This window comes from Hyla sarda, unplaced genomic scaffold (assembly GCF_029499605.1).
Source record: "Hyla sarda isolate aHylSar1 unplaced genomic scaffold, aHylSar1.hap1 scaffold_311, whole genome shotgun sequence".
NCBI lineage: Eukaryota > Metazoa > Chordata > Amphibia > Anura > Hylidae > Hyla > Hyla sarda.
In genome coordinates, this window is record NW_026609836.1 from 81007 (window position 1) to 108244 (window position 27238).

At 45.7% G+C, this 27238-nt stretch overlaps 1 protein-coding gene across 4 annotated transcripts in view; it reads right to left on the reverse strand.

The window, feature by feature from the left end:
* LOC130328643 (zinc finger protein 513-like) overlaps window positions 1-27238 on the reverse strand; it is an 88832-nt gene that overhangs the window by 12235 nt on the left and 49359 nt on the right. For 2 of the 4 annotated variants that reach the window (XM_056553475.1, XM_056553476.1), the window contains exon 3: window positions 15425-15566. The exons of the other annotated variants lie outside the window; for them this stretch is intronic. In XM_056553475.1, the coding sequence (XP_056409450.1) occupies window positions 15425-15566 (142 nt within the window). The remainder of the gene's footprint in view (window positions 1-15424; window positions 15567-27238) is intronic. 4 annotated transcript variants of the gene reach the window in all.

Consider the following 27238-nt stretch of genomic DNA (forward strand, 5'->3'; position numbering starts at 1 on the left):
AATAGACTGGGGCGAGGCTGTGGATGCTGTTCGTCTAGAATAGACCGGGGTGAGGCTGTGGATGCTGTGTGTCTAGAATAGACCGGGGTGAGGCTGTGGATGCTGTGTGTCTAGAATAGACCGGGGTGAGGCTGTGGATGCTGTGTATCAGTCTCTGAGACGGAAATAGAAAATGAAGTTTAACATGGATAAATGTAAGGTTATGTATTTGGTATATATAATAGTACTATATACTGGGTAACACTGAGAAGGACTTGGATGTATTGGTGGACAGAGAAGTCAACTTTAGGCCCAGTGCCATGCAGCGGCTGTCAGGGCTAATAAAGTAATGGGAGGCATCAAAGAGAGGCATAGAGGCTCCTGACAGAAACATAGATACCTCTGTACAAACCACTAGTCAGGTGCCCACAATTATACAAAATCCTCCATATGTGGTCCGTATACAGTGAAGGAAACAATTATTTGATCCCCTGCTGATTTTGTTCATTCTTCCACTGACTAAGGCTACATTCACATTATGTTTGAGTGCTACGGCTGCCGGATCTGGCTGGGAAATTTTAAAACCGGGAGCTTCCGTTTCTCAGCCGGATCGGCACCAAAACCCATTCACTTAAATGAGCCGACAGGAGTCAGATAGTGACTCTGGTCGGCTCATTTTTGCCCCGTATCCGGTTTTGTGACCGGACTTCAAACCATGGTATAATACGGGAGCTCCTGGTTTTGAAATTTCTCAGCTGTGAATGCAGCCTAAGAAAAGTCCATAATTAAAATTTTCTGTTTATTTGAACAGTTAGAGACAGAAAGACAACAAAAAATTCTGAAAAACACATTTGCATCAATTGATTTTCATCCATTTTGGTGGCAAAATCCTTGTTGGCGATCACATAGCTCAGACATCTCTTGTGGTCTCCACAAGGTCAGACGTTTCTTTTAGTCTCACCAGGTTTCCTCACATCTCAGGAGGGATTCTGTCCCGCTCCTGTTTGCAGATCTTCTCCAAGTCATTAAGGTTTTGCATCTGATGTTTGGCAACTAGAATCTTCAGCTCCCTGGATGAAGGTCTGGAAACTGGCTAGGACACTGAAGGGCCTTAATGTGCATCTTCTTGAGTCATCCCTTTGTTGTCTTGACCATGTGATTTGGGTCATTGTCATGTCCCTTTGATGCAGTAAAGCTGTCCTGTTCCCCAAAAGCATAATGCTTCCACCACCATGTGTGAGCCCGTACATGATCTTTCTCCATCAGTCGGGCCTGTACATGATCTTTATCCATCAGACGGTCCTGTACATGATCTTTCTCCATCAGACGGTCCTGTACATGATCTTTCTCCATCAGACGGGCCTGTACATGATCTTTCTCCATCAGACGGGCCCGTACATGATCTTTCTCCATCAGGCGGTCTTGTACATGATCTTTCTCCATCAGACGGGCCCGTACATGATCTTTCTCCATCAGACGGGCCCATACATGATCTTTCTCCATCAGACGGGCCCATACATGATCTTTCTCCATCAGACGGGCCCATACATGATCTTTCTCCATCAGACGGGCCCATACATGATCTTTCTCCATCAGACGGGCCCATACATGATCTTTCTCCATCAGACGGGCCCGTACATGATCTTTTTCCATCAGACGGTCCTGTACATGATCTTTCTCCATCAGACGGGCCTGTACATGATCTTTCTCCATCAGACGGGCCTGTACATGATCTTTCTCCATCTGACAGTCCTGCACATGATCTTTCTCCATCTGACAGTCCTGTACATGATCTTTCTCCATCTGACAGTCCTGTACATGATCTTTCTCCATCAGACAGGCCTGTACATGATCCCTAAAGGGTCAAATTTTATTTGAGTAAATGCAAATCAATTTATAACTTAATTAAAATGTGTTTTTCCAGGAGAATGGATGCCTTGTACTGTGAACTGTGGGAAAACGAATTTATCACTTCTAGTATTAAAATCATTGGGGACTTCCGGCACCATGCAGTAAAGGACGTGCAGAAGAACAGCTGATCACCCCATACTCTGTACATGGCCCTACTTACTCGCACCGGTGTTCGGACTGTTCACTGGCTTCCCCTGCTGCTGGGGGAGCCTGTATGGAGCACTTTCTTCAAAAGATGCGGCAAAGTCCCCGAAAACAAGAGGGGGCAGGTCCAGTATGGTGTCCTCCCTGACCTCAAGCAGGGCTTCTTCATTGACACCGCCACTACATGACATAGTGGAGGGGAGCAATGGCCCTGAAGTTCCCAGCATTGGTTACCTGTTCCGCAAGAAGGGAGTAATCAAATGCATCGCACCTAAAGTCCAGGAGACTCTGATTGCTACTATACAGTTCACCCTCCAAAGTCTCCAGCACACTACACGCAACATAGTGTGCGACAGAGTAGGGATGGTGGAAAATGCGGGCGCAGCTGCTGAGTCCCGTGTGCGGACTCTAGAAGCTGAATGCATACGCCTTTTGGGATAGGTCGAGGATTTAGAAAACAGATCCAGAAATATTGCTCCTAGAAATAGATAACCTGGAAGGTTTTGATAAATGGAGTAGCCTGGGAGTGGTTTGGGTAAAAGAGCTTTTTTAATCTGATAGGTTGCGCTCTTTTGGGGATTTTCATGTACCCGCCAAAGCGTTTTTTCAATATTTTCAGCTGAGGCATGCAGTTGCCCAGCAAAAATATTTTCCTCTGTTAGTAACTAGTGATGTAGTTTTGGATTTAATAATAAAAACAAAGAAACAGAAGGGGCTTATTTCTAGAATATATATTTTATTAGCTGAAAGAAGCCATATAAACATAAATATGACACCGGCATTTTTAAAAATGGCAATTGGAGGCAAATATCAGCGGGGAACATTGGATGTCTGTTTTTGAGAATACTCCAAAACAGGCCCTGGGAGAAGGGGCAAGGTTAACACAGTTATATATTCTGTATAGGTTGTATAGAACCCCGGCCCTTCTCTATAAGATGGGATATCGAAAAGACGCAAAATGCCTGAGCTGTTTACAAGACCCGGCAGATATTATACATATGTTCTGGGAGTGTGTATATATTCAAAGGTTCTGGAATTCAATTATAGAATATATTGGGGAGGTTTTGAATATAGATGTACCTATGGAAAGAAAAAATTGTATATTGGGATGGCTGGAAAATTTATCTATATCAGCTTATACTAAAATTGCTCTTGGAAGATTGTTATATAATGCGAGAAAACTAATAGCTCAACTTTGGAAAGACACATGTCCCCCAACTAAAAAAAATGTATTAAGAAAGTGGAGAGGATAGTGGCCTGGGAGAAAGCGATGTATATAAAAAGGGTCCAAGAAGACAAATTCAGATTAATCCGGAATAAGTGGATTGATAGGAGTTGATTTTGACTCTGGATTTGGCGAGAAAGTGGGTCTCCCCTTCCTTCCCCCAACCCCCCGTTTCCCTTTCCCCTCTCTTTCCTTCCTTCCTTTTTCTTTTTTTTACTCTGTTTTGTTGATTTATGGGCCCTATTTATTTGAAAGCCTGTCAAAAGATAGGTTGGTAGGAATATATATCTGTATGCGTAAAATTTGGAATGTTAAAAAAAAAAAAGAAAGAAAAGAAAACAGATTCAGGCAAAATAATCAACAGGTGGTGGGTGTCCCGGAGACGGTTCCAGGTTCGTACTTATTGCACCTTTGTGAGACGGTCCTACCTGAACTTCTTGGCCTCCCTAACCCTTGCAAGGTGGAGCGGACACACAGGCTGGGACCGGGAATGAGGAGTTACAGGGACAGAGAGGCCCCACCAGGCCTTGCAACCCACAACAGGCCCTGTCAAGTTATTGCAAAATATCTGGTAGTAGCTCTGCTCCAGGCTTTCCGACACAAGAAGGAAGATCTTACTTATGAGGGATCCCAACTACTACTCTTCGGTGACTTCAAAGCCGAGGTCACCAGGAGCCGCAAGCAATTTGCACCCATTTGTATGGCTCTCCACAAGCGGAACTTTTGTTTTGCTCTTATGTAGCCTGCTCTTCTACAAGTGTTCTATCCAGATGGGACTATTGCAACTTGTCAAAACCCTGAGGATGTGGCTGCAGGAGTGAATCCTCTTTCCTGGTCCCCGTCCAGGAAATGGACGGTCTAACGTTCCTCTGGCTTGGACCCGTGGTACCTACCACCGAAAGACCAATGCAGACTACGCTCATCTTTGCCTGATACCTGCTGGATCTTGAGATGTTTTATTGTACTGTTTATCGGAATACGGCGAGTATGGGGGAATTTGTATTCTGTTCTAGAATGTGTTGGAGATGGTTTGATATTCTTTTAAAGTTAAAAGATAGCGATGCATAGTATTCCCCAGGGGTTTTCGGTATGGAGCCTTTCTGGTACGGTGGGTTAACAATGGACAGACAAATGCATTCTTTCCTATATCATGGGGGGGGGGGGGGGAGGTGGGGGGTTGTGGGACAATATTTAGATGTTATGTTTAAGGAGAGGGAGGAAAGAGCGGGGACACACACACAAAAAAAAAAAAAAAGAATGGGTGAGCCGTACTGGAATTCACTTAAGCTGACACGTTGTTATCACCTCTTTGGAAAAGCTGGTTCTATTGGATTATATGGTTTGCTCTCTTCCTGCTACAGTGGTCTAGTTCCCCTTGCATGAGAATATATTTATCCTTCTTGGGGGATTACGCTTAAGTTTTCCTTTCTATTGAGTCATGGGCTGCACCCCCACTCACAATTTATATGTTTCTTACTGATTAGGTGCTTTTTTTTGTATTCTGTTACCAGTGTGGAGTTGACTGCTACCAGTGGAGATGTGTGAAAGTGCCCTTGACAGCATGGTAAGAATGGAAGTTCAGGGGGAAGTGACATCATGAGGAGAGGCTAGGAGGCTCCTCCTTTCCCCCACGCCATCACCGCTGCTAACCTGCGGGCTTGTCTGGAGCTGATGGGGCCGGCCCGGGGAGGCTGCAACTGCCGGGGGAACAACTTCAGAGCCCCGGATGTGCACTAGAGCTACTGGGACACAGAAGGTTAAATCAAGAAGAAAAAAAAGAAAAAAAGCACACTGTTAAATAAAATTGAATACCTCTTTGAAAAAATCCCTGCTGCGGATGGTGGAGTTTTATAGCAAAGTTGTTTGATGGACACTAAAAACTCTGGGAGCTAAAGCCTGCTCAAATAAGTTAAATTATCTCCACCCGCTAATCTGTATATGAGAAAGTAAAACACCTTGTGTGTCCCATATTTGAACTGGGCGGTATGTGAGATTTATAATCCTCTGGAGAGATTGTAAATAACTACTGACTGGGGAGCTTCTAGTAGTAATATTTATTGGAGATTGAAAAGTGTGCGTATTAACATCTCTACAGTATATAACTGAATACTAATTTTCAACTCCTCCATCAGCTGACCAGTTAAAGCGATATACAGCAAAACTCCCAACCAAGTCCAGGCCCACTATACTAGATCCCATTAAAGTACTGATGGGCTGTAGAGGGTCAAAACAAGGAAAAACGCACTTTCTTAAATGAGAATTAGTATCTTCTGGGAAAGACTTTCTAGCCGCGGAGTGTGGAATTTATAGTAGCAACAACTATCAATATAAATAAGTCATCTTACCTGCTACCCCGCTACCTTGACTAAAAAGCCCACCCCCAGTACCTCAGCCCACTGACTACCCTATAAAAGGATATAAAAGCACTGGAAGACAAAGCAAGGCAACATATTAGGACTGAAAGTACTTTCTACAAAGACTCTAATAACGGAGCTGTCTGTGAAACTTTACATTTGAGATCTATATTACAGATAAAGAGCTATAGTTGGGAGGAAGAGGAAAAATAATGGCCCCTAAAAGAAATCCCACTTGCCCAGTAAAGGAAAAAACAGGACAAAAAATTGATAAATACTTAAAGGAGTACCCTGGTGCAGAGTATTCCTGCTCCGTCCTGCAAAAAAAATATGAAAATGAACCATCCCTCACCTTCCTGGGTTCCTGCAGAGCGCCACTACAGCTGATCGGTCTGCCTCGGCCGGCGATTGGCTGAGCGCCATGGGACCCTTCGTTACACCCGGAAGTATGAAGAGGATGGACCGGAGGACCGATCAGCTGTAGTGGCGCTCCGCGGGAACCCAGGAAGGTGAGGAATGGTTCATTTTCATTTTTTTTGCAGCCCGGGCAGGACGGAGCAGGAATACTCTGCACCAGAGTACTCCTTTAATCCCTGTGACAGAAAAATCTAGAAAAAGTATGGGAGGAAAGGATGAGAAACAGGCGGATGAGATCCCCCCCTTGGCTTGCAGGAGTTATGTCAGCCATTGAGAAATGTCATACCACAGTGAGGGGACGTACTAAACAAGTTGGGACTATCAGTTCTATCTATTATTCGGTCCAGATGTGGAGAAGCAGAGGAGAGAATAAGTGCAGAGGAGAGAATAAGTGCGGTGGAGGATGAGGTAGAAAATCTTGAGAAAGAGATGAAGATACTGCAAACAGAAAATCAGTGGCTGAGAAATAAAGTAACTGACTTAGAAGACAGGTCAAGACGGTGTAATTTGAGGATCCTCGGTATCCGAAGGGTCAGAAAAAAATGATATGACAGGTTTTATTCAAACTTGGATAACTGCGACAGTGGGGAAAGAACTTCTGTCCCCTTTCTTTAATGTGGAGCCCACAGAATACCAACAAGACAGGCCGTAACTGGATCTGCTCCAAGTCTCGTACTTTGAGGTTAAAAAGAGACTTCAAAATAATGGAATTAAGTACGGATTAATGTTCCCTGCTAAACTTCCGGTGATGCCCAAAAGAGAAGGCCTTGTTTTTTGATACCCCAAAAGATGCTTCGGATCGGATGGACAATAAAGGACTTAAATGACTAAGTCATGGAGGCATTGGGGGGGGGGGGGGGGTAGACGTAGGTTAGAAGTTCGGGTCCTAATTAAAAAAAAAAGACTCAAACTAGCAGTAGGGAGGGCATTATGGGGAAAATATATATGTGTTTTTTTTTCCCTCTTCTTCTTTTCATTCTTTCTCTCCCTTCCATCCTATTTGATGTTTATTTCTTTCTCTCTTTTTTTTTTTACACATTAGTTACTTTTGGGGCACTTAACATAGTATTTAGAGACACTGAGAATTGGTCTGATGCACTATAAATATGTGATACAAGTTGTGAGAAGACATTAATAAAATACACAAAAGGGAATGGTTAACAGAATAACATGGAATGTACGTGGATTAGGGGAGAGGGCTAAAAGAGTAGCGGTAATGAGCTATATTAAGAAACACATGCCACAGATAATATGTTTGACAGAGACACCTTTTACAAAGGACACAATAAGGATAGAGAATAATAATAGGGGTGTGACATCATGTGACATTTTCGTCGTACTCAAAGGGGGTATCACTGCTTGTACACAGGGGAGTTAACCTCCCTGGCGGTATGATTCTGTCTGGAAATGTGTACCAAAAGCGGTACAATTTTTTAAACTGAATTTCACATCTCCCTCCGCCCATTTCACATCTCCCCCGTCACATTCCCCTCTCCCTTGTCACATCCCCCGTCACATTCTCCCCCCTCCTTGTCACATTCTCCCCCCTCCTTGTCACATTCTCCCCCCTCTGTCACATTCTCCCCCCTTGTCACATCCCCCCCTTCATGTCACATTCCCCCCCCCTTGTCACCTTGTCCTGCAGTATCATACACATGGTTTGCCGGCAGATTTCAAACCTAGTGCATTTCCTGCAGAACAAGTCCTTTCCCCTTCAGCCAATCACAGGCTTTACACCACTGTGGCCTGTGATTGGCTGAAAAGTGAAAGGTCCTAGAAGATGAATAGTGAAGAGAGGACACCCCGGAGCGCACGGAGGGGAACGGCATCTGCAGGGACCGGGACTAGGTGACCAAAAGGTTTTTTATTTTACTACTTCTTCCTTTTACACTTAGCTCAGTGTTTTTCTACCAGGGGGCCTCCAGCTGTTGTGAAACTACTACTCCCAGCATGCCCGGACAGCCTTTGGCTGTTCGGGCATGCTGAGAGTTGTAGTTTTGCAACAGCTGGAGGCCCCCTGGTAGGGAAACACTGACTTTTAGTATTTTTCTTTACCTGCTCTGGCCGACCCCCGCAACGGGAGCCGACCAGAGCAGATAATCGCATGTTTTCCCGGGGGGCCGCATCGCTATATCGCATTGCTTTTGTGATATATCGTGCAGCCCGGCCGGGAACTCTGCAATTCTACCTCGAGCGTGACTCGGGGTTACCGATCCTGGCAGCGAAAATTAACCCCGAGTCACGCTCGGGAATACCGCTCAGGAGGTTAAATAAGTTAGAATTTATAAGGAGGGTAGTTTTATTTTTATCCAGGTAAAATGGGATGGAGATGAATACTTGATGGCATTTCTGTATAATCCTCCTCCGTTCTCCACTAAAATTGTTGTAGAATTTGTCAATTTCTGTAAAGGAAAAGGTGATCTCCCTAACCCCCCCCCCAATGTTGGCGATCACGGCAAATCGCTGGTCAATTCAGATCGCCCGGAAGAAGGATCGGAGCAGTCAGGCCACCAATGGCAGGAGGGGGGGGTTAGAGTTCATTTCCCCACAGATCGGAAGTTGGTAGAGAGCGGGGGAACACGGGCGGCGAGGGGGGGGGAACATGGCCCGACTTACCCGGACCGGCGGAGGCGGCATCACGGAGCAGCGGCGGCAGCAGGAGGAGAAGGCTGCAGTGAAGATCACGGTAAGTGATCTTCTCTGTGGCCTTCTAAAAGCTGCAAAACTACAACTCCCAGCATGCCCACACTGCCAAAGGCTGTCTGGGCATGCTGGGAGTTGTAGTTTTGCAACATCTGAAGTGGCAAAGTTTGGAGACCACTATACAGTAGTCGCTAAACTGTAGCCCTCCAGATGCTGCAAAACTACAATTCCCAGCATGGCCAGACAGTCAAGGATGCTGGGCATGTAGTTCTGCAATATCTGGCCCTTCATATGTTGTAGAACTACAACTCCCAGCATGCCTGGACAGTCTGGGCATACTTGGAGTTGCAGTTCTGCAACATCTGGAGGGCTACAGTTTGGAAACCACTACTTAGCTGTCTCCAAACTATTCTTCCCCAGTTGTTGCATAACTACAACTCCTAGCATGCCCAGACTGTCCAGGCATGCTGGGAGTTGTAGTTCTGCAACATCTGAACGGCCAGATATTGCAGAACTACATGCTTAGCATCCTTGACTTGCCATGCTGGGAGTTGTAGTTTTGCAACAGCTGGAGGCACACGGGTTGGAAACACTGAGCTAGAGTCTGTTTTCTAACTCAGTGATTCCCCACCAGTGTGCCTACAGCTGTTGTAAAACTACAACTCCCAGCATGTACAGTCTGTCAGTGAATTCTGGGAGTTGTAGTTTTGTAACAGCTGAAGGTTTGGGGTGCCCCCACCATGTGATTGTACAGAGATCATTCACACGGGGGGTTTACAGTGGGTTTCCTTTTACAAGTTTGAGCTGTGGCAAATTTTCCTGTGTGAATGTACCCTAAAAACACAACACTACACTACCAAATAATAAAAAGTAAAACACTACATATACACCCCCTTACACGTCCCCCCCACTCCAAATAAAAATGAAAAAAAGTCACATACGGCAGTGTTTCCTAAAGGGAGCCTCCAGCTGTTGCAAAACCACAACTCCCAGTATTGCCGGACAGCCATTGACTGTCCTGGCAGGCTGGGAATCTTGCAACAGCTGGAGGCACCCTGTTTGGGAAACACTGCTGTAGGGTTTTACTGTAGGCCCCTATTGCAAATTCCTTATTTAGTCCTCAAATGCACATGGCGCTCTCTCACTTCAGAGCCCTGTCGTATTTCAAGGCAACAGTTTAGGGCCACATATGGGGTATTTCCGTACTCGGAAAAAATTTCCCTACAAATTTTGGGGCGATTTTTCTCCTTTCACCCCTTATGAAAAGGTAAAGTTGGGGGCTACACCAGCATGTTAGTGTAAAAAAAAATAAAACATTTTTACACTAACATGCTGGTATTGCCCCATACTTTTCATTTTCACAAGAGGTAAAAGGAGAAAATTACCCCCAAAAATTTGTAAAACAATTTCTTCTGAGTACGGAAATACCCTATATGTGTACGTAAAATGCTCAGCGGACGAACTACATGGCTCAAAAGTGAGAGAGAGCCATGTACATTTGTGGCCTAAATTGGTGATTTGCACAGGGGTGGCTGATCGTTACAGCGTTTCTGACATGATCGCAAAAAAAAAAAAAAAACACCCCCATGTGACCCCATTTTGGAAATACACCCCTCATGGAACGTAACAAGGGGTATAGTGAGCCTTCACACCCTTCAGGTCTTTGACAAATTTTTGTTAAAGTTGGACATGAAAATTCAAATTCAGTCTAAACTCTTCTTACATATACTCAGTGCAGCCAAGTGTCTTGTGGCTCAGTGGTGGAGGAAAACTGATCGCCCCCCATTCCAGATGCTACTAGATAAAATCACAGATATACAGAGAATAGAAAATATGTCCGCCATGGTGGAAAACAGACTGGATGCTTTTGATACTTTGTGGCGCCGGTGGGATGAATATGTGGTGTCCCTGAGAGTGGTCTGAGGCAGTGGACGGACCCCGAGGAGCTGGAGCCGAGCGGATACTTCTTTATTCTCTTTATCTTCCCTACTTATCCGTCCCTTTATATTTATCTTCCATACTTACCTGTCCTTTTCTCTATTAACTTTCTACCTCTTACAAACCTTTTACCTCCTGTTTTATTTCTTTTACATTATTTTACATCTTCTTCATTGCATATTGCCTGGATTATTGACCATAAGCTGAGGTGTAATGGACCCGGAGTCAAGAGATATTATTAGTATCCTCTAATAGCACTTCATATTATCCTCGCTTCATGTCTCTGATGTGGGGTCTCACGGAATGTAACAAGGGGTACAGTGAGCATTTACGCCCCACAGATGTCTGACAGATTTTTTGAGCAGTCGTCCGTAAAAATGAAAAATGTAATTTTTCATTTGCACAGCCCAATGTTCCAAAAATCCGTCAAATGCCAGTGGGGTATAAATGCTCGCTGCACCCATTATTAAGTTCTGTGAGGGGTGTAGTTTCCAAAATAGTATGCCATGTGTTTTTTTTTTTTTACTGTTCTGGCATCATGGGGGCTTCCTAAATGCGGCAAGCCCCCAAAACCCATTTCAGCAAAATTCACTCTCCAAAAGCCCAATGTTGCTCCTACCCTTCTGAGCCCTTTAGTGCACCCACAGAGCACTTTACATACACATATGAGGTATTTCCTAACTTGAGAGAAATGGGGTTACAAATTTTGTGGGGCATTTTCTCCTATTATTCCTTGTGAAAATGAAAAGTTTTGGGTAACACCAGCATTTCAGTGTTAAAAATCTAATTTTTCATTTTCACGTCCCACTTTAACGAAAGTTCGTCAATCACCTGTGGGGTGTTAAGGCTCACTGTACCCCTTGTTATGTTCCATGAGGGGTGTAGTTTCCAAAATATTATGCCATGTTGGTGTTTTGTGCAGTTCTGGCACCATAGGGGCTTCCTAAATGCCACATGCACCCCAAAAACCATTTCAGCAAAGTTTGATTTCCTAAAGCCAAATGTGACTCCTTCTCTTCTGAGCATTGTAGTTCACCCGCAGAGCATTTTACGCCCTAATATGGGGTATTTCCATACTCAGAAGAGAGGGGTTACAAATTTTTGGGGGCATTTTCTCCCATTACCCTTTGTAAAAATGGTAAATTTGGGGGGGAAAACTGCACTTTAGTGAAACATTTTTTTTTACATTTACACATCCGACTTTAACGAAAAGTCGTCAAACACCTGTGGGGTGTTAAGGCTCACTGGACCCCTTGTTACATGTCTTGAGGGGTGTAGTTTCCAAAATAGTATGCCATGTGTTTTTTTTTTTTTTTTTTTTGCTGTTCTGGCACCATAGGGGCTTCCTAAATGAGACATGCCCCTCAAAAACCATTTCAGAAAAAATCACTCTCCAAAATCCCATTGTTGCTCCTTCCCTTCTGTGCCCTCCGAACACTTGACATACACATGAGGTATTTCCTTACTCGAGAGAAATTGGGTTACACATTTTGGGGGGCTTTCTCCCCTATTACCCCTTGTAAAAATTCAAAAACTGGGTCTACAAGAACATGCGAGTGTAAAAAATGAAGATTTTGAATTTTCTCCTTCACTTTGCTGCTATTCCTGTGAAACACCTAAAGGGTTAACAAACTTTCTGAATGTCATTTTGAATACTTTGAGGGGTGCAGTTTTTATAATAAGGTAATTTATGGGGTATTCCTAATATGAAGGCCCTTCAAATCCACTTCAAAACTGAACTGGTCCCTGAAAAATTCCGATTTGGATAATTTTGTGAAAAATTGGAAAATTGCTGCTGAACTTTGAAGCCCTCTGATGTCTTCCAAAAGTAAAAACATCTCAATTTTATGATGCAAACATTAAGTAGACATATTGTATTTGTGAATCAATATATAATTTATTTGGAATGTCTGTTTTCCTTATAAACAGAGCGCTTCAAAGTTCGAAAAATGCAAAATTTTCAATTTTTTCATCAAATTTTGGAATTTTTCACCAAGAAATTATGCAAGTATCGACAAAAATTTACCACTAACATGAAGTAGAATATGTCACGAAAAAACTATCTCAGAATCAGAATGAAAGGTAAAAGCATCTCAGAGTTATTAATGCTTAAAGTGACAGTGGTCAGAATTTCAAAAAATGCTCCCGTCCCTAGGGTTATAATGGGCTCCGTCCCCAAGGAGTTAATGGGGTGATGCATGAAAATGTTGATAGATTTAGGGTAGGGACACAATACCCAAAAATGGGTCCAACCCCATTGGCGATTATTAGTCAGGAATTGGGATGATTAGATCTATGGAGGGTACGTAACCCTGATGATCAACTATTCTCCCGTTGGAGTAAAAGCAATCAGATATTCTCAAGAATAAGGTTTATCCCAGAATGTATGGGCAAATGTAATCTTAGGAGATTATACACAAATATGCAAATGAATGGAGAGAAAGGGTCCCACTCCATCCTGTCTTTGAATGCTGCAAAGGCATTTGACTGGGTGGAGTGGGGACAATGAGATCGTTTGGCATAGTGGAGGAATTTATTAAAATGGTGAAAATACTGTATAAGAACGCAGAAGCAAATGTGGAGGTGAATGGAGACTCCTCAAGATGGTTTTCTCTCTCTTGGGGGACCCGACAGGGTTGCCCAATGTCCCCTCTTCTGTTCGCCCTGTTTATTGTACCCCTAGCAACCCAGATAAGAGACGACCCAAAGATAGAACGTTTTAGAGCAGAAGGCGAAAGGGATAAAATATCCCTATATGCGGATGACATGCTGCTCTATCTTAAAGACCCTCATACCTCGTTGCCCTTGGTTATGGAAAAAAATCTAAATATTTGGAAAATACTCAGGATTGACAATAAATTGGGGGGAAAAATGGATTTTGATGCCGTTAGGACCAGGTATAGATTTGGGCAACCCCGTAGTAACCATTTTAAAAGAGAATGAAAAATGTTAATACCTGGGGATACAGATATCGAGGAGTGTACAGGATTTCCATCAATTAAATACCTTCTCTGTGATAAGGGAAGTGGAAAGGAAGGATATAGACTGGAATAAGCTACCAATCTCTAAAGCAGATAAAATAGTGCTTATAAAAGCTATAATAATTCCGAAACTGCTATATTTGTTCTGTGGGACCCTATATGGTTTGGTGATCAAATATTTAAGCAAATTATTGCTATTTTTAACTCCTTAATTTGGGGGAGGAAGCATAGCATACATTTTTCGTTTTGTTAATCTGTATTAAAACAAATATGAAGATAAAAAAATATATATTCTAAAAAAAAAAAAATCCAGAGGGCAGTCAGCTGTGCCGCGCGCTTTTAACCCTTTAGACGCGGCGTTCAAAGTTGAACGCCGCGTCTAAAGTGAAACTGAAACCATGCCGGTTAGATCAGGGAGCTGTTCGGGATAGCCGCGCCGAAATCTCGGCATCCCGAACAGATTACAGGACAGCAGGAGGGTCCCTACCTGCCTCCTCGCTGTCCGATCGCAGAATGACTGCTCAGTGCCTGAGATCCAGACATGAGCAGTCATGCGGCAGAATCATCGATCACTGGTTTCCTATGAGAAACCAGTGATCAATGATGAAGATCAGTGTGTGCAGTGTTATAGGTCCTATGGGATAACAAAGATCAGTATAAGAGATCAGTGTGTGCAGTGTTATAGGTCCTATGGGATAACAAAGATCAGTATAAGAGATCAGTGTGTGCAGTGTTATAGGTCCCTATTGGATAACAATGATCAGTATAAGAGATCAGTGTGTGCAGTGTTATAGGTCCTTATGGGAGCTATAACACTGAAAAAAAAAAAGTGAAGGAAAAAAAAAGTGAATAAATATCATTTAACCCCTTCCCTATTAAAAGTTTAAATCACCCCCCTTTTCCCATAAAAAAAAAAATAACATAGTGTAAATAAAAATAAACATATATGGTATCGCCGCGTGCAGAAATGTCCGAATAATAAAAATATATCGTTAATTAAACCGCACAGTCAATGGCGTGAGCGCAAAAAAATTCCAAAGTCCAAAATAGTGCATTTTTGGTCACTTTTTATATCATGAAAAAATGATCAATAAGTCCTATCAATGCAAAAATTGTACCGTTAAAAACTTCAGATCACGGCGCAAAAAATGAGCCCTCATACCGCCCCATACACGGAAAAATAAGAAAGTTATAGGGGTCAGAAATGACAATTTTAAAGGTATTAATTTTCCTGCATGTAGTTATGATTTTTTCCAGAAGTCCGACAAAATCACCTATATAAGTAGGGGATCATTTTAACCGTATGGACCTACAGAATAAATATCATGTGTCATTTTTACCGAAAAATGTACTACATAGAAACGGAAGCCCCCAAAAGTTACAAAACTGCGTTTTTTTTTAAATTTTATCGCACAATGATTTTTTTTTCCGTTTCACCGTAGATTTTTGGGCACAATGACTGACGTCATTACAAAGTAGAATTGGTGGCGCAAAAAAAACGCATCATATGGATTTTTAGGTGCAAAATTGAAAGAGTTATGATTTTTTAAAGGCAAGGAACAAAATAGAAAATGCAAAAAAACGGAACCCCCCCCCAGTCCTTAAGGGGTTAAACGTCTTTCCCCTGATATAGCCCTACTACAAGTAACCCATCTAGGAGAGGAGGATTTTGTCCCCATGAAAAAATGGTGGGTTGGGCAAGTGAAGGGGTCCCATGCTTTGGAACATAGGGCCGGGTTCTTATTCTTTTTTCATAAAGCTTTTGTTTATGACCTAATTTCTACCTGTTATGATACTGAGAGGAGGATTTGCAATGTACATATAAAACCTGCCTCGGAAGAGGTGGACATATTCAATGTTTATGGCCCCAATACTGATGGTGGTTCCTTTTTCAGTAATCTCGCAGGCAGGGTAGCAGCCAGCCCAATCTCCTCCAAGTTGGTCGTGGGAGACTTTAATACAGTGATGCATGCTCTAAAAAAAAAGGAGCAACAGACCACGTCAGCATATCCCCAGGAGGTAAGACTCTCTTTTAGCTAAGTGGGCGACTCACCTTCAGTTGTTAGACATGTGGAGATCCCATCACCCTGATGCAAGAGAGTATAGTCATTACTCTCATGTACACGATTTCTGGTCTAGATTAGATTACGCTTTTCTGAATACCTCAGTCTTGGAACATATCCATTATGAGGATTTCGTTTTTTCTGACCATGCTCCACTTACTGCCACTGCAGCAAGGAGGACGACGCCAACTCTTATTCTTGGGAGTCGTTAGTAGCCAGTAACACGGCATATCAGGCGGACCTCTAACTGCCTGCTTCATGACTCTCTTTATTCAGAAGGGGACTGCTGACCTATACTCTTCATGATATTGCGATTGACTCTGCTTACAGGTCATTGGCATTTTGGAAATTTAGCACCCCCACAACAGGTGGGGTCAGACTGTTTACAATTTTGCCATTGACTCTGGGAGTTCAATGTGTTATACTAGTACACCTTTCGCATGCATGAATAGTTCTGTATTATTTATTTCTTATCGTTTATCACATTGTGTGACTGGGTAGTGTGCTCACATTCCCCTAACGGTTTCTTCCCTGAGAAAGTTGCCAACTACCAGGCGACAAACGCATTGGGCGATTGGGGAGTATTGCAGTGAGCCTATGGTCAGATTTTTGCACTCCACATGCTGATTACTGACCATTTTTGTGATAATATTGATTTACCTTGACACTCTGTTGGTGTCAGCAGTCGGTGGGGCAACCCTCCCTTCCCTATACTGCATTATCTTTTTTAGGTACCATGTAAGTCTTTTCATGCCTTATTTTATGACGACTACTATTAAATGTTAAGTTTTAAGCAAATCAAGTTTACATTTTTACCACGCCCCACTAATACTGACATTGGCAGACTCTTACCCGAGGGGGTTCTGATTTTATTTGGAGGTTTCCTACGGGCTTAATGAGGGATGAAAGTTTCCAGCTATTGCTGAAGGCTCGAGTTTGAAGGTAATAATGCATTTCATGCCCAGACTCCCACATTGTTTTGGTATTCTGTGAAAGCAGTGCTGAGAGGCTGCATAATGGGGTATTTCGCCTCTCTGAAAAAGAAAATTTCTAATCATATTGGGACTCTGAGAGCAGACCTTCAAGCAAGCATACACAGCATTTGTTAATTTTCCTTCAGATTCCAATAAGTGGATTTGGTCTTTGGCTAAATCTGCCTATGACTCCTGGATAGAACGTAGAGACAATATAAAAAAAGGTCCCACTTTGAGGCATCATTTTTCCAACATGGAAATAAATCAGGGTGCTTACTGGCCAGGTTTGCTGAAGGGACACACCCTTAATGTACCATCTCGGCACTGCAGGACAAACATGGAGTGCTGCAGAGGGACTCCAAGGTAATTAATGGGATTTTACAGGAACACTTTGGGCATTTGTATTTAACCTCTTTGCCCACTGATGTCCCTGGTAGGGATTGTCTCTCTTCGGTGAACCTGCCTACGCTTACTATTCTTAATGTGCCTGTAACTAGGGAAGAAAAAGATGGTGTGGTGAAAGGCCTACAGTCCCGTGAGGCACCAGGCCCCGATGGGTTCTCTGGGGATTATTTTATAAGATTCTACTTTCTGAAATAGCACCTACTCTTCAAACACTATACGATTCCAACGTGTCAGAGGAGAAGATCCCTGCATCCATTAATACAGCCTATATTAAAGTGATCCCCAAGCTGGGAAAAGATTTACTTTACCAAGATGGATTTAGGGTGTTTCAAAATCTACACTTCTTAATTTAGAAAATAGTAGCAGAACTACACCAGAATTACACCGATGGACCCACCTCCCATTGCCGTTTTTGGCTACATGCCATTTAATTAAAATGCTCACCTTTCGAAGCTGTTCTACCCCTTGCAGAGCATTCCGCAGTTATTGAAACATAGGGACGTCCAGACGCTATATACGGCATTTATCAAATTAATTTGGGCTAATAAGCATCCACGTATTGCTTTACGCAAATTAATATTGCCTAAGAAGGGAGGCCAGGTTTTTCCGGACGTTAACCATTACAATTTAGCCTGCCTGTTTCATCACTGTTTGACTGGTTGAGAGGGAGAGCATGCTATTCCAATATTGAGCTGGAGTCTGGTGGAGTTCATCCATGGACTTTACCGGCCCTCCTCCATATGAAATTTATAACTATTCCGGCAAACTTGCGCCATAACCTGCTACTAATTGATACTATAGTGGCTTGGAAGCGGTGCCGGGCATTGATGCAGCTGCCCTTCTCTCTCAGTAAACACATGCCTTCATGGCCCCACAAGGAGTTTCCCGAACGTCAGGACAATAGGTTATACGTGAGATGGAAGGAGATCGGAGTCACACAGGTGAAACATCTTCTTCACCAGTCTGAACAGAGATGTCACTCTTTCCTAGAGAGTTTAGGGAAAAATATGGCCATGGGGGGAGGGGGCATAGCCTGCATTATTGCCAGGTCATGGTGTTTCTTCGACCCCGACTCAGGGATATGTCAAAGGAATATGCCACCACATCCATTGACGCACTTTTGACATCTAGTTCCCCTTATCATTCATTATCAGGTCTTTATGGACATCTGAATAGAAAAGGTAGTGACTTACTGGCCACCGGTTTATTTAGGTATTGGGAGTCTAAATTGAACAGGGAATCCCTGACTCTGCCTGTATTGGAGGGATGGGCTAAGATTCGTAAGGCGGTGGTAAGTGAGCTCTGATGGGAAATCCAATTCAAGATCATGCACAATACAGTTTATGGGTTCACACTCCCAATAACTCCTGATCGCACTGACAGGATAGAAAACTCCCCAAATTATGAAGATTACAAAACTGATCTTCTCCATGGACTGGTAGACTGCAGACAAGTATTGGAGGGATCTCTTCTCTATGTTATCCTGGAAATATACTGTTACCCTGCCGGTAGACCCGGCCTTGATAGTTCTACACATTGCACCGGATAATATCATGGTGACTCTGCTACTTCACACCTTCATTGTAGTAGCTAAATGATGCCTCCTCTCCCATTGGTTTGAGGCGACTATGCCAAATCCATCGGAGGTAGTTTAACCAATGAAACGTTATATGACTTTTTTTTTGATCAGGCAGAGATTCTGAGATCTAAGGAAAAGTCGGTGAAGGGATTCTTCAAGAAATGGAAGTTTATGGTCTCCTTTGTGGAAGATACTGAATTGGATTGAGCGGTTTGCCCCTTTATTGGCAGTGCTTGGTACCTCACGAGGAGCCTGGCAGGCTTATTGGGACGCCTCCAGCTTCACTGACATGTTCTCTGTTATGGGTCAGCAAGGCTTTAACAGAACCCCTGAGGAATTACGGTAGTTTAGGAATGAGGTCTTTGACATGCCCTCAGTACTTGCTCAATATTCCTTTATTCTAGCTATCTCTTAGAGCTGATATTTCAATGAGAACTAGTTTATTTTATTCCTCTCTGAGTTAGGGTGCGGGGTGGGGTTCGGTAGTTTGAAATAAGATCATATGTGGATTCAGATATTGTATTTGTATATCTTACCTTCTTTTATTACGTACTATTGGGGGCATACCCATTCATTCCTTTATTACTTATATGTTTGCTGAAAATTTAAATTATTTGTATTTTTTTAAATCATCGGCGCAGCATTGCACACAGGCAATGTTGTTGTCCATGTGCACACACCCTTATTCTGATGACCGATTTGGAGTCAAGATAACTGTGTGCAACATATCTTCCACTATTCCTAAGATTCCCGTACAACTCTCCCCGCTGGATATAGCAACAAGTTCACACTTCTCCCATTCAGCTTATAGAAGTCACACAAAACTACAGAATGGAAGAGCATACGACATAGGGCCGCACTGACCACACTAACCCAATAGAAATGAGTATCAGCAGCTTCATACTCCTCTCCGTCCAATCCTGGGTTACACAGAGCAGCCACATACACTTCCTCTCTGCCTGATCCTGGGTTACACAGAGCAGCCTCATACACTTCCTCTATGCATGACCCTTGGTTACACAGAGCAGCCTCATACGCTTCCTCTCTGCCTGATCCTGGGTTACGCAGAGCAGCCTCATACTCTTCCTCTTTGCCTGACCCTGGGTTACACAGAACAGCTTCATACTCTTCCTCTCTGCCTGATCCTGGGTTACACAGAGCAGCCTCATACTCTTCCTCTCTTCCTGATCCTGTGTTACAAAGAGCAGCCTCATACTCTTCCTCTCTGCATGATCCTGGGTTACAAAGAGCAGCCTCACACTGTTCCTATCTGCACTATCCTCGGTTCCACAAAGCAGCATCATACTCTTCCTCTCTGCCCGATCCTGGGTTACACAGAGCAGCCTCATACTCTTCCTCTCTGCCCGATCCTGGGTTACACAGAGCAGCCTCATACTCTTCCTCTCTGCATTATCCTCGGTTCCACAGAGCAGCCTCATACTCTTCCTCTCTGCCTGATCCTGGGTTACACAGAGCAGCCACATACTCTTCCTCTCTGTCTGACCCTGGGTTACACAGAGCAGCCTCATACACTTCCTCTATGCATGACCCTTGGTTACACAGAGCAGCCTCATACTCTTCTTCTCTGCCTGATCCTGGGTTACGCAGAGCAGCCTCATACTCTTCCTCTCTGCACGACCCTGGGTTACACAGAGCAGCCTCACACTCTTCCTCTCTGCCTGATGCTGGGTTACACAGAGCAGCCTCATACACTTCCTCTATGCATGACCCTTGGTTACACAGAGCAGCCTCATACGCTTCCTCTCTGCCTGATCCTGGGTTACGCAGAGCAGCCTCATACTCTTCCTCTCTGCCTGACCCTGGGTTACACAGAACAGCTTCATACTCTTCCTCTCTGCCTGATCCTGGGTTACACAGAGCAGCCTCATACTTTTCCTCTCTGCCTGATCCTGGGTTACGCAGAGCAGCCTCATACTCTTCCTCTCTGCCTGACCCTGGGTTACACAGAACAGCTTCATACTCTTCCTCTCTGCCTGATCCTGGGTTACACAGAGCAGCCTCATACTCACCTCTATGCCTGATCCTGGGTTACGCAGAGCAGCCTCATACTCTTCCTCTCTGCCTGATCCTGGGTTACGCAGAGCAGACTCATACTCTTCCTCTCTGCATGACCCTGGGTTACACAGAGCAGCCTCATACTCTTCCTCTCTGCATGATCCTGGGTTACACAGAGCAGCCTCATACTCTTCCTCTCTGCCTGATCCTGGGTTACACAGAGCAGCCTCATACTCTTCCTCTCTGCATTATCCTCGGTTACACAGAGCAGCCTCATACTCTTCCTCTCTGCATGATCCTGGGTTACACAGAGCAGCCTCATACTCTTCCTCTCTGCCTGATCCTGGGTTACACAGAGCAGCCTCATACTCTTCCTCTCTGCCTGATCCTGGGTTCCACAGAGCAGCCTCATACTCTTCCTCTCTGCATTATCCTCGGTTCCACAGAGCAGCCTCATACTCTTCCTCTCTGCCTGATCCTGGGTTACACAGAGCAGCCTCACACTCTTCCTCTCTGCCTGATCCTGAGTTACGCAGAGCAGCCTCATACTCTTCCTCTCTGCACGACCCTGGGTTACACAGAGCAGCCTCATACTCTTCCTCTCTGCCTGATCCTGGGTTACACAGAGCAGCCTCCTACTCTTTCTCTCTGCCTGATCCTGGGTTACACAGAGCAGCCTCATACTCTTCCTCTCTGCCCGATCCTGGGTTACACAGAGCAGCCCCATACTCTTCCTCTCTACATGACCCTGGGTTCCACAGAGCAGCATCATACTCTTCCTCTCTGCACTATCCTCAGTTCCACAGAGCAGCCTCATACTTTTCCTCTCTGCCCGATCCTGGGTTACACAGAGCAGCCTCATACTCTTCCTCTCTGTCTGATCCTGGGTTACACAGAGCAGCCTCACACTCTTCCTCTCTGCCCGATCCTGGGTTACGATGAGCAGCCTCATATTCTTCCTTTCTGCATGATCCTAGGTTACACAGAGCAGCCTCATACTCTTCCTCTCTGTCTGATCCTGGGTTACACAGAGTGGGACTTGTAACCTGTCTCCCCCCTCCCATTGTATGTGTGCTGAATTCACACTGGAGGCGACTGGGGAGCAGTCTGCAAGTTGGACGCATCACATGAGAAACCTTGGCGTGGTGTGCGGGCTCAGGTATTTCCTTCATATAAGGATATACTGGCTAATGTCTCATTTTTACATCAGTTTTGAGGATTAGCTAATTTCATTGTATATATTTACCACAGGAATGAAACCCCACTCTTGTCCATAGGTGCGGGTCCTCTACCCCATTGTATGTGTGCACAATTGCACTTGGGGTTGAGCACCTGTTATCACCTTGAGACTACGTTGTTTTGTTTTTCTGTTACACAGAGCAGCCTCACACTCTTCCTCTATGCCTGATCCTGGGTTACACAGAGCAGCCTCATACTCTTCCTCTCTGCCCGATTCTGGGTTACACAGAGCAGCCTGGATTACGCAGAGCAGCCTCATACTCTTCCTCTCTGCCTGATCCTGGGTTACACAGAGCAGCCTCATACTCTTCCTCTCTGCACTATCCTGGGTTACACAGACCAGCCTCATACTCTTCGTCTCTGCCTGATCCTGGGTTACACAGAGCAGCCTCATACTCTTCCTCTCTGCACTATCCTGGGTTACACAGACCAGCCTCCTACTCTTCCTCTCTGCCTGATCCTGGGTTACACAGAGCAGCCTCATACTCTTCCTCTCTGCACTATCCTGGGTTACACAGACCAGCCTCCTACTCTTCCTCTCTGCCTGATCCTGGGTTACACAGAGCAGCCTCAGTCTTTCTCTCTGCCTGATCCTGGGTAACACAGAGCAGCCTCATACTCTTCGTCTCTGCCTGATCCTGGGTTACACAGAGCAGCCTCATATTCCTCCTCTCTGCCTGACCCTGTGTTACACACAGCAGCCTCCTACTCTTCCTCTCTGCCTGATCCTGGGCTACACAGAGCAGCCTCATACTCTTCCTCTCTGCCTGATCCTGGGTTACACAGAGCAGCCTCATAGTCTTCCTCTCTGCCTGATCCTGGGTAACACAGAGCAGCCTCACACTCTTCCTCTCTGCCTGATCCTGGGTTACACAGAGCAGCCTCACACTCTTCCTCTCTGCATGATCCTGGGTTACACACAGCAGCCTCACACTCTTCCTCTCTGCACTATCCTGGGTTACACACAGCAGCCTCACACTCATCCTCTCTGCCTGATCCTGGGTTACACAGAGAAGCCTCATACTATTCCTCTCTGCCTGATCCTGGGTTACACAGAGAAGCCTCATACTATTCCTCTCTGCCTGATCCTGGGTTACACAGAGCAGCCTCACACTCTTCGTCTCTGCCTGATCCTGGGTTACACAGAGCAACCTCATACTCTTCCTCTCTGCCTGATCCTGGGTTACACAGAAAAGCCCCGCACTCTTCCTCTCTGCCTGATCCTGGGTTGAACAGAGCAGCCTCATACTCTTCCTCTCTGCACTATCCTCGGTTCAACAGAGCAGCCTCATACTCTTCCTCTCTGCACTATACTGGGTTACACAGAGTAGCCTCATACTCTTCCTCTCTGCCTGATCCTGGGTTACACAGAGCAGCCTCATACTCTTCCTCTCTGCCTGATCTTGGGTTACACAGAGCAGCCTTATACTCTTACTCTCTGCCTTATCATGGGTTACACAGAGCAGCCTCATACTCTTCCTCTCTGCCTGATCCTAGGTTACACAGAGCAGCCTCATACTTTTCCTCTCTGCCCGATCCTGGGTTACACAGAGCAGCCTCATACTCTTCCTCTCTGCCCGATCTTGGGTTACCCCGAGCAGCCTCATACTTTTCCTCTCTGCCCGATCCTGGGTTACACAGAGCAGCCTCACACTCTTCCTCTCTGCCTGTTCTTGGGTTACACAGAGCAGCCTCACACTCTTCCTCTCTGCCTGATCCTGGGTTACACAGAGCAGCCTCACACTCATCCTCTCTGCCTGATCCTGGGTTACACAGAGAAGCCTCATACTATTCCTCTCTGCCTGATCCTGGGTTACACAGAGCAGCCTCACACTCTTCCTCTCTGCCTGATCCTGGGTTACACAGAGCAACCTCATACTCTTCCTCTCTGCCTGATCCTGGGTTACACAGAAAAGCCCGCACTCTTCCTCTCTGCCTGATCCTGGGTTGAACAGAGCAGCCTCATACTCTTCCTCTCTGCACTATCCTCGGTTCAACAGAGCAGCCTCATACTCTTCCTCTCTGCACTATACTGGGTTACACAGAGTAGCCTCATACTCTTCCTCTCTGCCTGATCCTGGGTTACACAGAGCAGCCTCATACTCTTCCTCTCTGCCTGATCTTGGGTTACACAGAGCAGCCTTATACTCTTACTCTCTGCCTTATCATGGGTTACACAGAGCAGCCTCATACTCTTCCTCTCTGCCTGATCCTAGGTTACACAGAGCAGCCTCATACTTTTCCTCTCTGCCCGATCCTGGGTTACACAGAGCAGCCTCATACTCTTCCTCTCTGCCCGATCTTGGGTTACCCCGAGCAGCCTCATACTTTTCCTCTCTGCCCGATCCTGGGTTACACAGAGCAGCCTCACACTCTTCCTCTCTGCCTGATCCTGGGTTACACAGAGCAGCCTCACACTCTTCCTCTCTGCCTGATCCTGGGTTACACAGAGCAGCCTCATACTCTTCCTCTCTGCCTGATCCTGGGTTACACAGAGCAGCCTCATACTCTTCCTCTCTACCCGATCTTGGGTTACACAAAGCAGCCTCACACTCTTCCTCTCTGCCTGATCCTGGGTTACGAAGAGCAGCCTCATATTCTTCCTTTCTGCATGATCCTAGGTTACACAGAGCAGCCTCATACTCTTCCTCTCTGCCTGATCCTGGGTTACACAGAGCAGCCTCATACTCTTCCTCTCTGCATGATCCTGGGTTACACAGAGCAGCCTCAAACTCTTCCTCTCTGCCTGATCCTGGGTTACAGAGAGCAGCCTCACACTCTTCCTCTCTGCCTGATCCTGGGTTACACAGAGCAGCCTCATATTCCTCCTCTCTGCCTGATCCTGTGTTACACAGAGCAGCCTCACACTCTTCCTCTCTGCCTGATCCTGGGTTACACAGAGCAGCCTCATATTCCTCCTCTCTGCCTGATCCTGTGTTACACAGAGCAGCCTCATACTCTTCCTCTCTGTCTGATCCTGGGTTACACAGAGCAGCCTCACACTCTTCCTCTCTGCCCGATCCTGGGTTACGATGAGCCGCCTCATATTCTTCCTTTCTGCACGATCCTAGGTTACACAGAGCAGCCTCATACTCTTCCTCTCTGCCCAATCCTGGGTTACACAGAGCAGCCTCATACTCTTCCTCTCTGCACGACCCTGGGTTACACAGAGCAGCCTCATACTCTTCCTCTCTGCCTGATCCTGGGTTACACAGAGCAGCCTCATACTTTTCCTCTCTGCCCGATCATGGGTTACACAGAGCAGCCTCATACTCTTCCTCTCTGCCCAATCCTGGGTTACACAGAGCAGCCTCATACTCTTCCTCTCTGCACGACCCTGGGTTACACAGAGCAGCCTCATACTCTTCCTCTCTGCCTGATCCTGGGTTACACAGAGCAGCCTCATACTCTTCCTCTCTGCCTGATCCTGGGTTACACAGAGCAGCCTCACACTCTTCCTCTCTGCCTGATCCTGGGTTACACAGAGCAGCCTCATACTTTTCCTCTCTGCCCGATCCTGGGTTACACAGAGCAGCCTCATATTCTTCCTTTCTGCATGATCCTGGGTTACACAGAGCAGCCTCATACTCTTCCTCTCTGCCTGATCCTGGGTTACGCAGAGCAGCCTCATACTCTTCCTCTCTGCCTGAACCTGGGTTACACAGAGCAGCCTCATACTCTTCCTCTCTGCCTGATCCTGTGTTACACAGAGCAGCCTCATACTCTTCCTCTCTGCCTGATCCTGGGTTACACAGAGCAGCCTCATACTCTTCCTCTCTGCCTGATCCTGGGTTACACAGAGCAGCCTCATACTTTTCCTCTCTGCCCGATCCTGGGTTACACAGAGCAGCCTCATACTTTTCCTCTCTGCCCGATCCTGGGTTACACAGAGCAGCCTCATACTCTTCCTCTCTGACCGATCCTGGGTTACACAGAGCAGCCTCACACTCTTCCTCTCTGCCTGTTCCTGGGTTACACAGAGCAGCCTCATACTCTTCCTCTCTGTCTGATCCTGGGTTACACAGAGCAGCCTCACACTCTTCCTCTCTGCACTATCCTGGGTTACACCGAGCAGCCTCATACTCTTACTCTCTGCCCGATCCTGGGTTACACAGAGCAGCCTCACACTCTTCCTTTCTGCATGATCCTGGGTTACACAGAGCAGCCTCATACTCTTCCTCTCTGCCTGATCCTGGGTTACACAGAGCAGCCTCATACTCCTCCTCTCTGTCTGATCTTGGGTTACACAGAGCAGCCTCATACTCTTCCTCTCTGCCTGATCCTGGGTTACACAGAGCAGCCTCATACTTTTCCTCTCTGCCCGATCCTGGGTTACACAGAGCAGCCTCATATTCTTCCTTTCTGCCTGATCCTGGGTTACACAGAGCAGCCTCATACTCTTCCTCTCTGCCTGATCCTGGGTTACGCAGAGCAGCCTCATACTCTTCCTCTCTGCCTGACCCTGGGTTACACAGAGCAGCCTCATACTCTTCCTCTCTGCCTGATCCTGGGTTACACAGAGCAGCCTCATACTTTTCCTCTCTGCCCCATCCTGGGTTACACAGAGCAGCCTCATACTCTTCCTCTCTGCCCGATCTTGGGTTACACAGAGCAGCCTCATACTCTTCCTCTCTGTCTGATCCTGGGTTACACAGAGCAGCCTCACACTCTTCCTCTCTGCCCGATCCTGGGTTACGATGAGCCGCCTCATATTCTTCCTTTCTGCACGATCCTAGGTTACACAGAGCAGCCTCATACTCTTCCTCTCTGCCCAATCCTGGGTTACACAGAGCAGCCTCATACTCTTCCTCTCTGCACGACCCTGGGTTACACAGAGCAGCCTCATACTCTTCCTCTCTGCCTGATCCTGGGTTACACAGAGCAGCCTCATACTTTTCCTCTCTGCCCGATCATGGGTTACACAGAGCAGCCTCATACTCTTCCTCTCTGCCCAATCCTGGGTTACACAGAGCAGCCTCATACTCTTCCTCTCTGCACGACCCTGGGTTACACAGAGCAGCCTCATACTCTTCCTCTCTGCCTGATCCTGGGTTACACAGAGCAGCCTCATACTCTTCCTCTCTGCCTGATCCTGGGTTACACAGAGCAGCCTCATACTCTTCCTCTCTGCCTGATCCTGGGTTACAAAGAGCAGCCTCACACTCTTCCTCTCTGCCTGATCCTGGGTTAAACAGAGCAGCCTCATATTCCTCCTCTCTGCCTCATCCTGTGTTACACAGAGCAGCCTCATACTCTTCCTCTCTGCCTGATCCTGGGTTACACAGAGCAGCCTCATACTCTTCCTCTCTGCCTGATCCTGGGTTACACAGAGCAGCCTCACACTCTTCCTCTCTGCCTGATCCTGGGTTA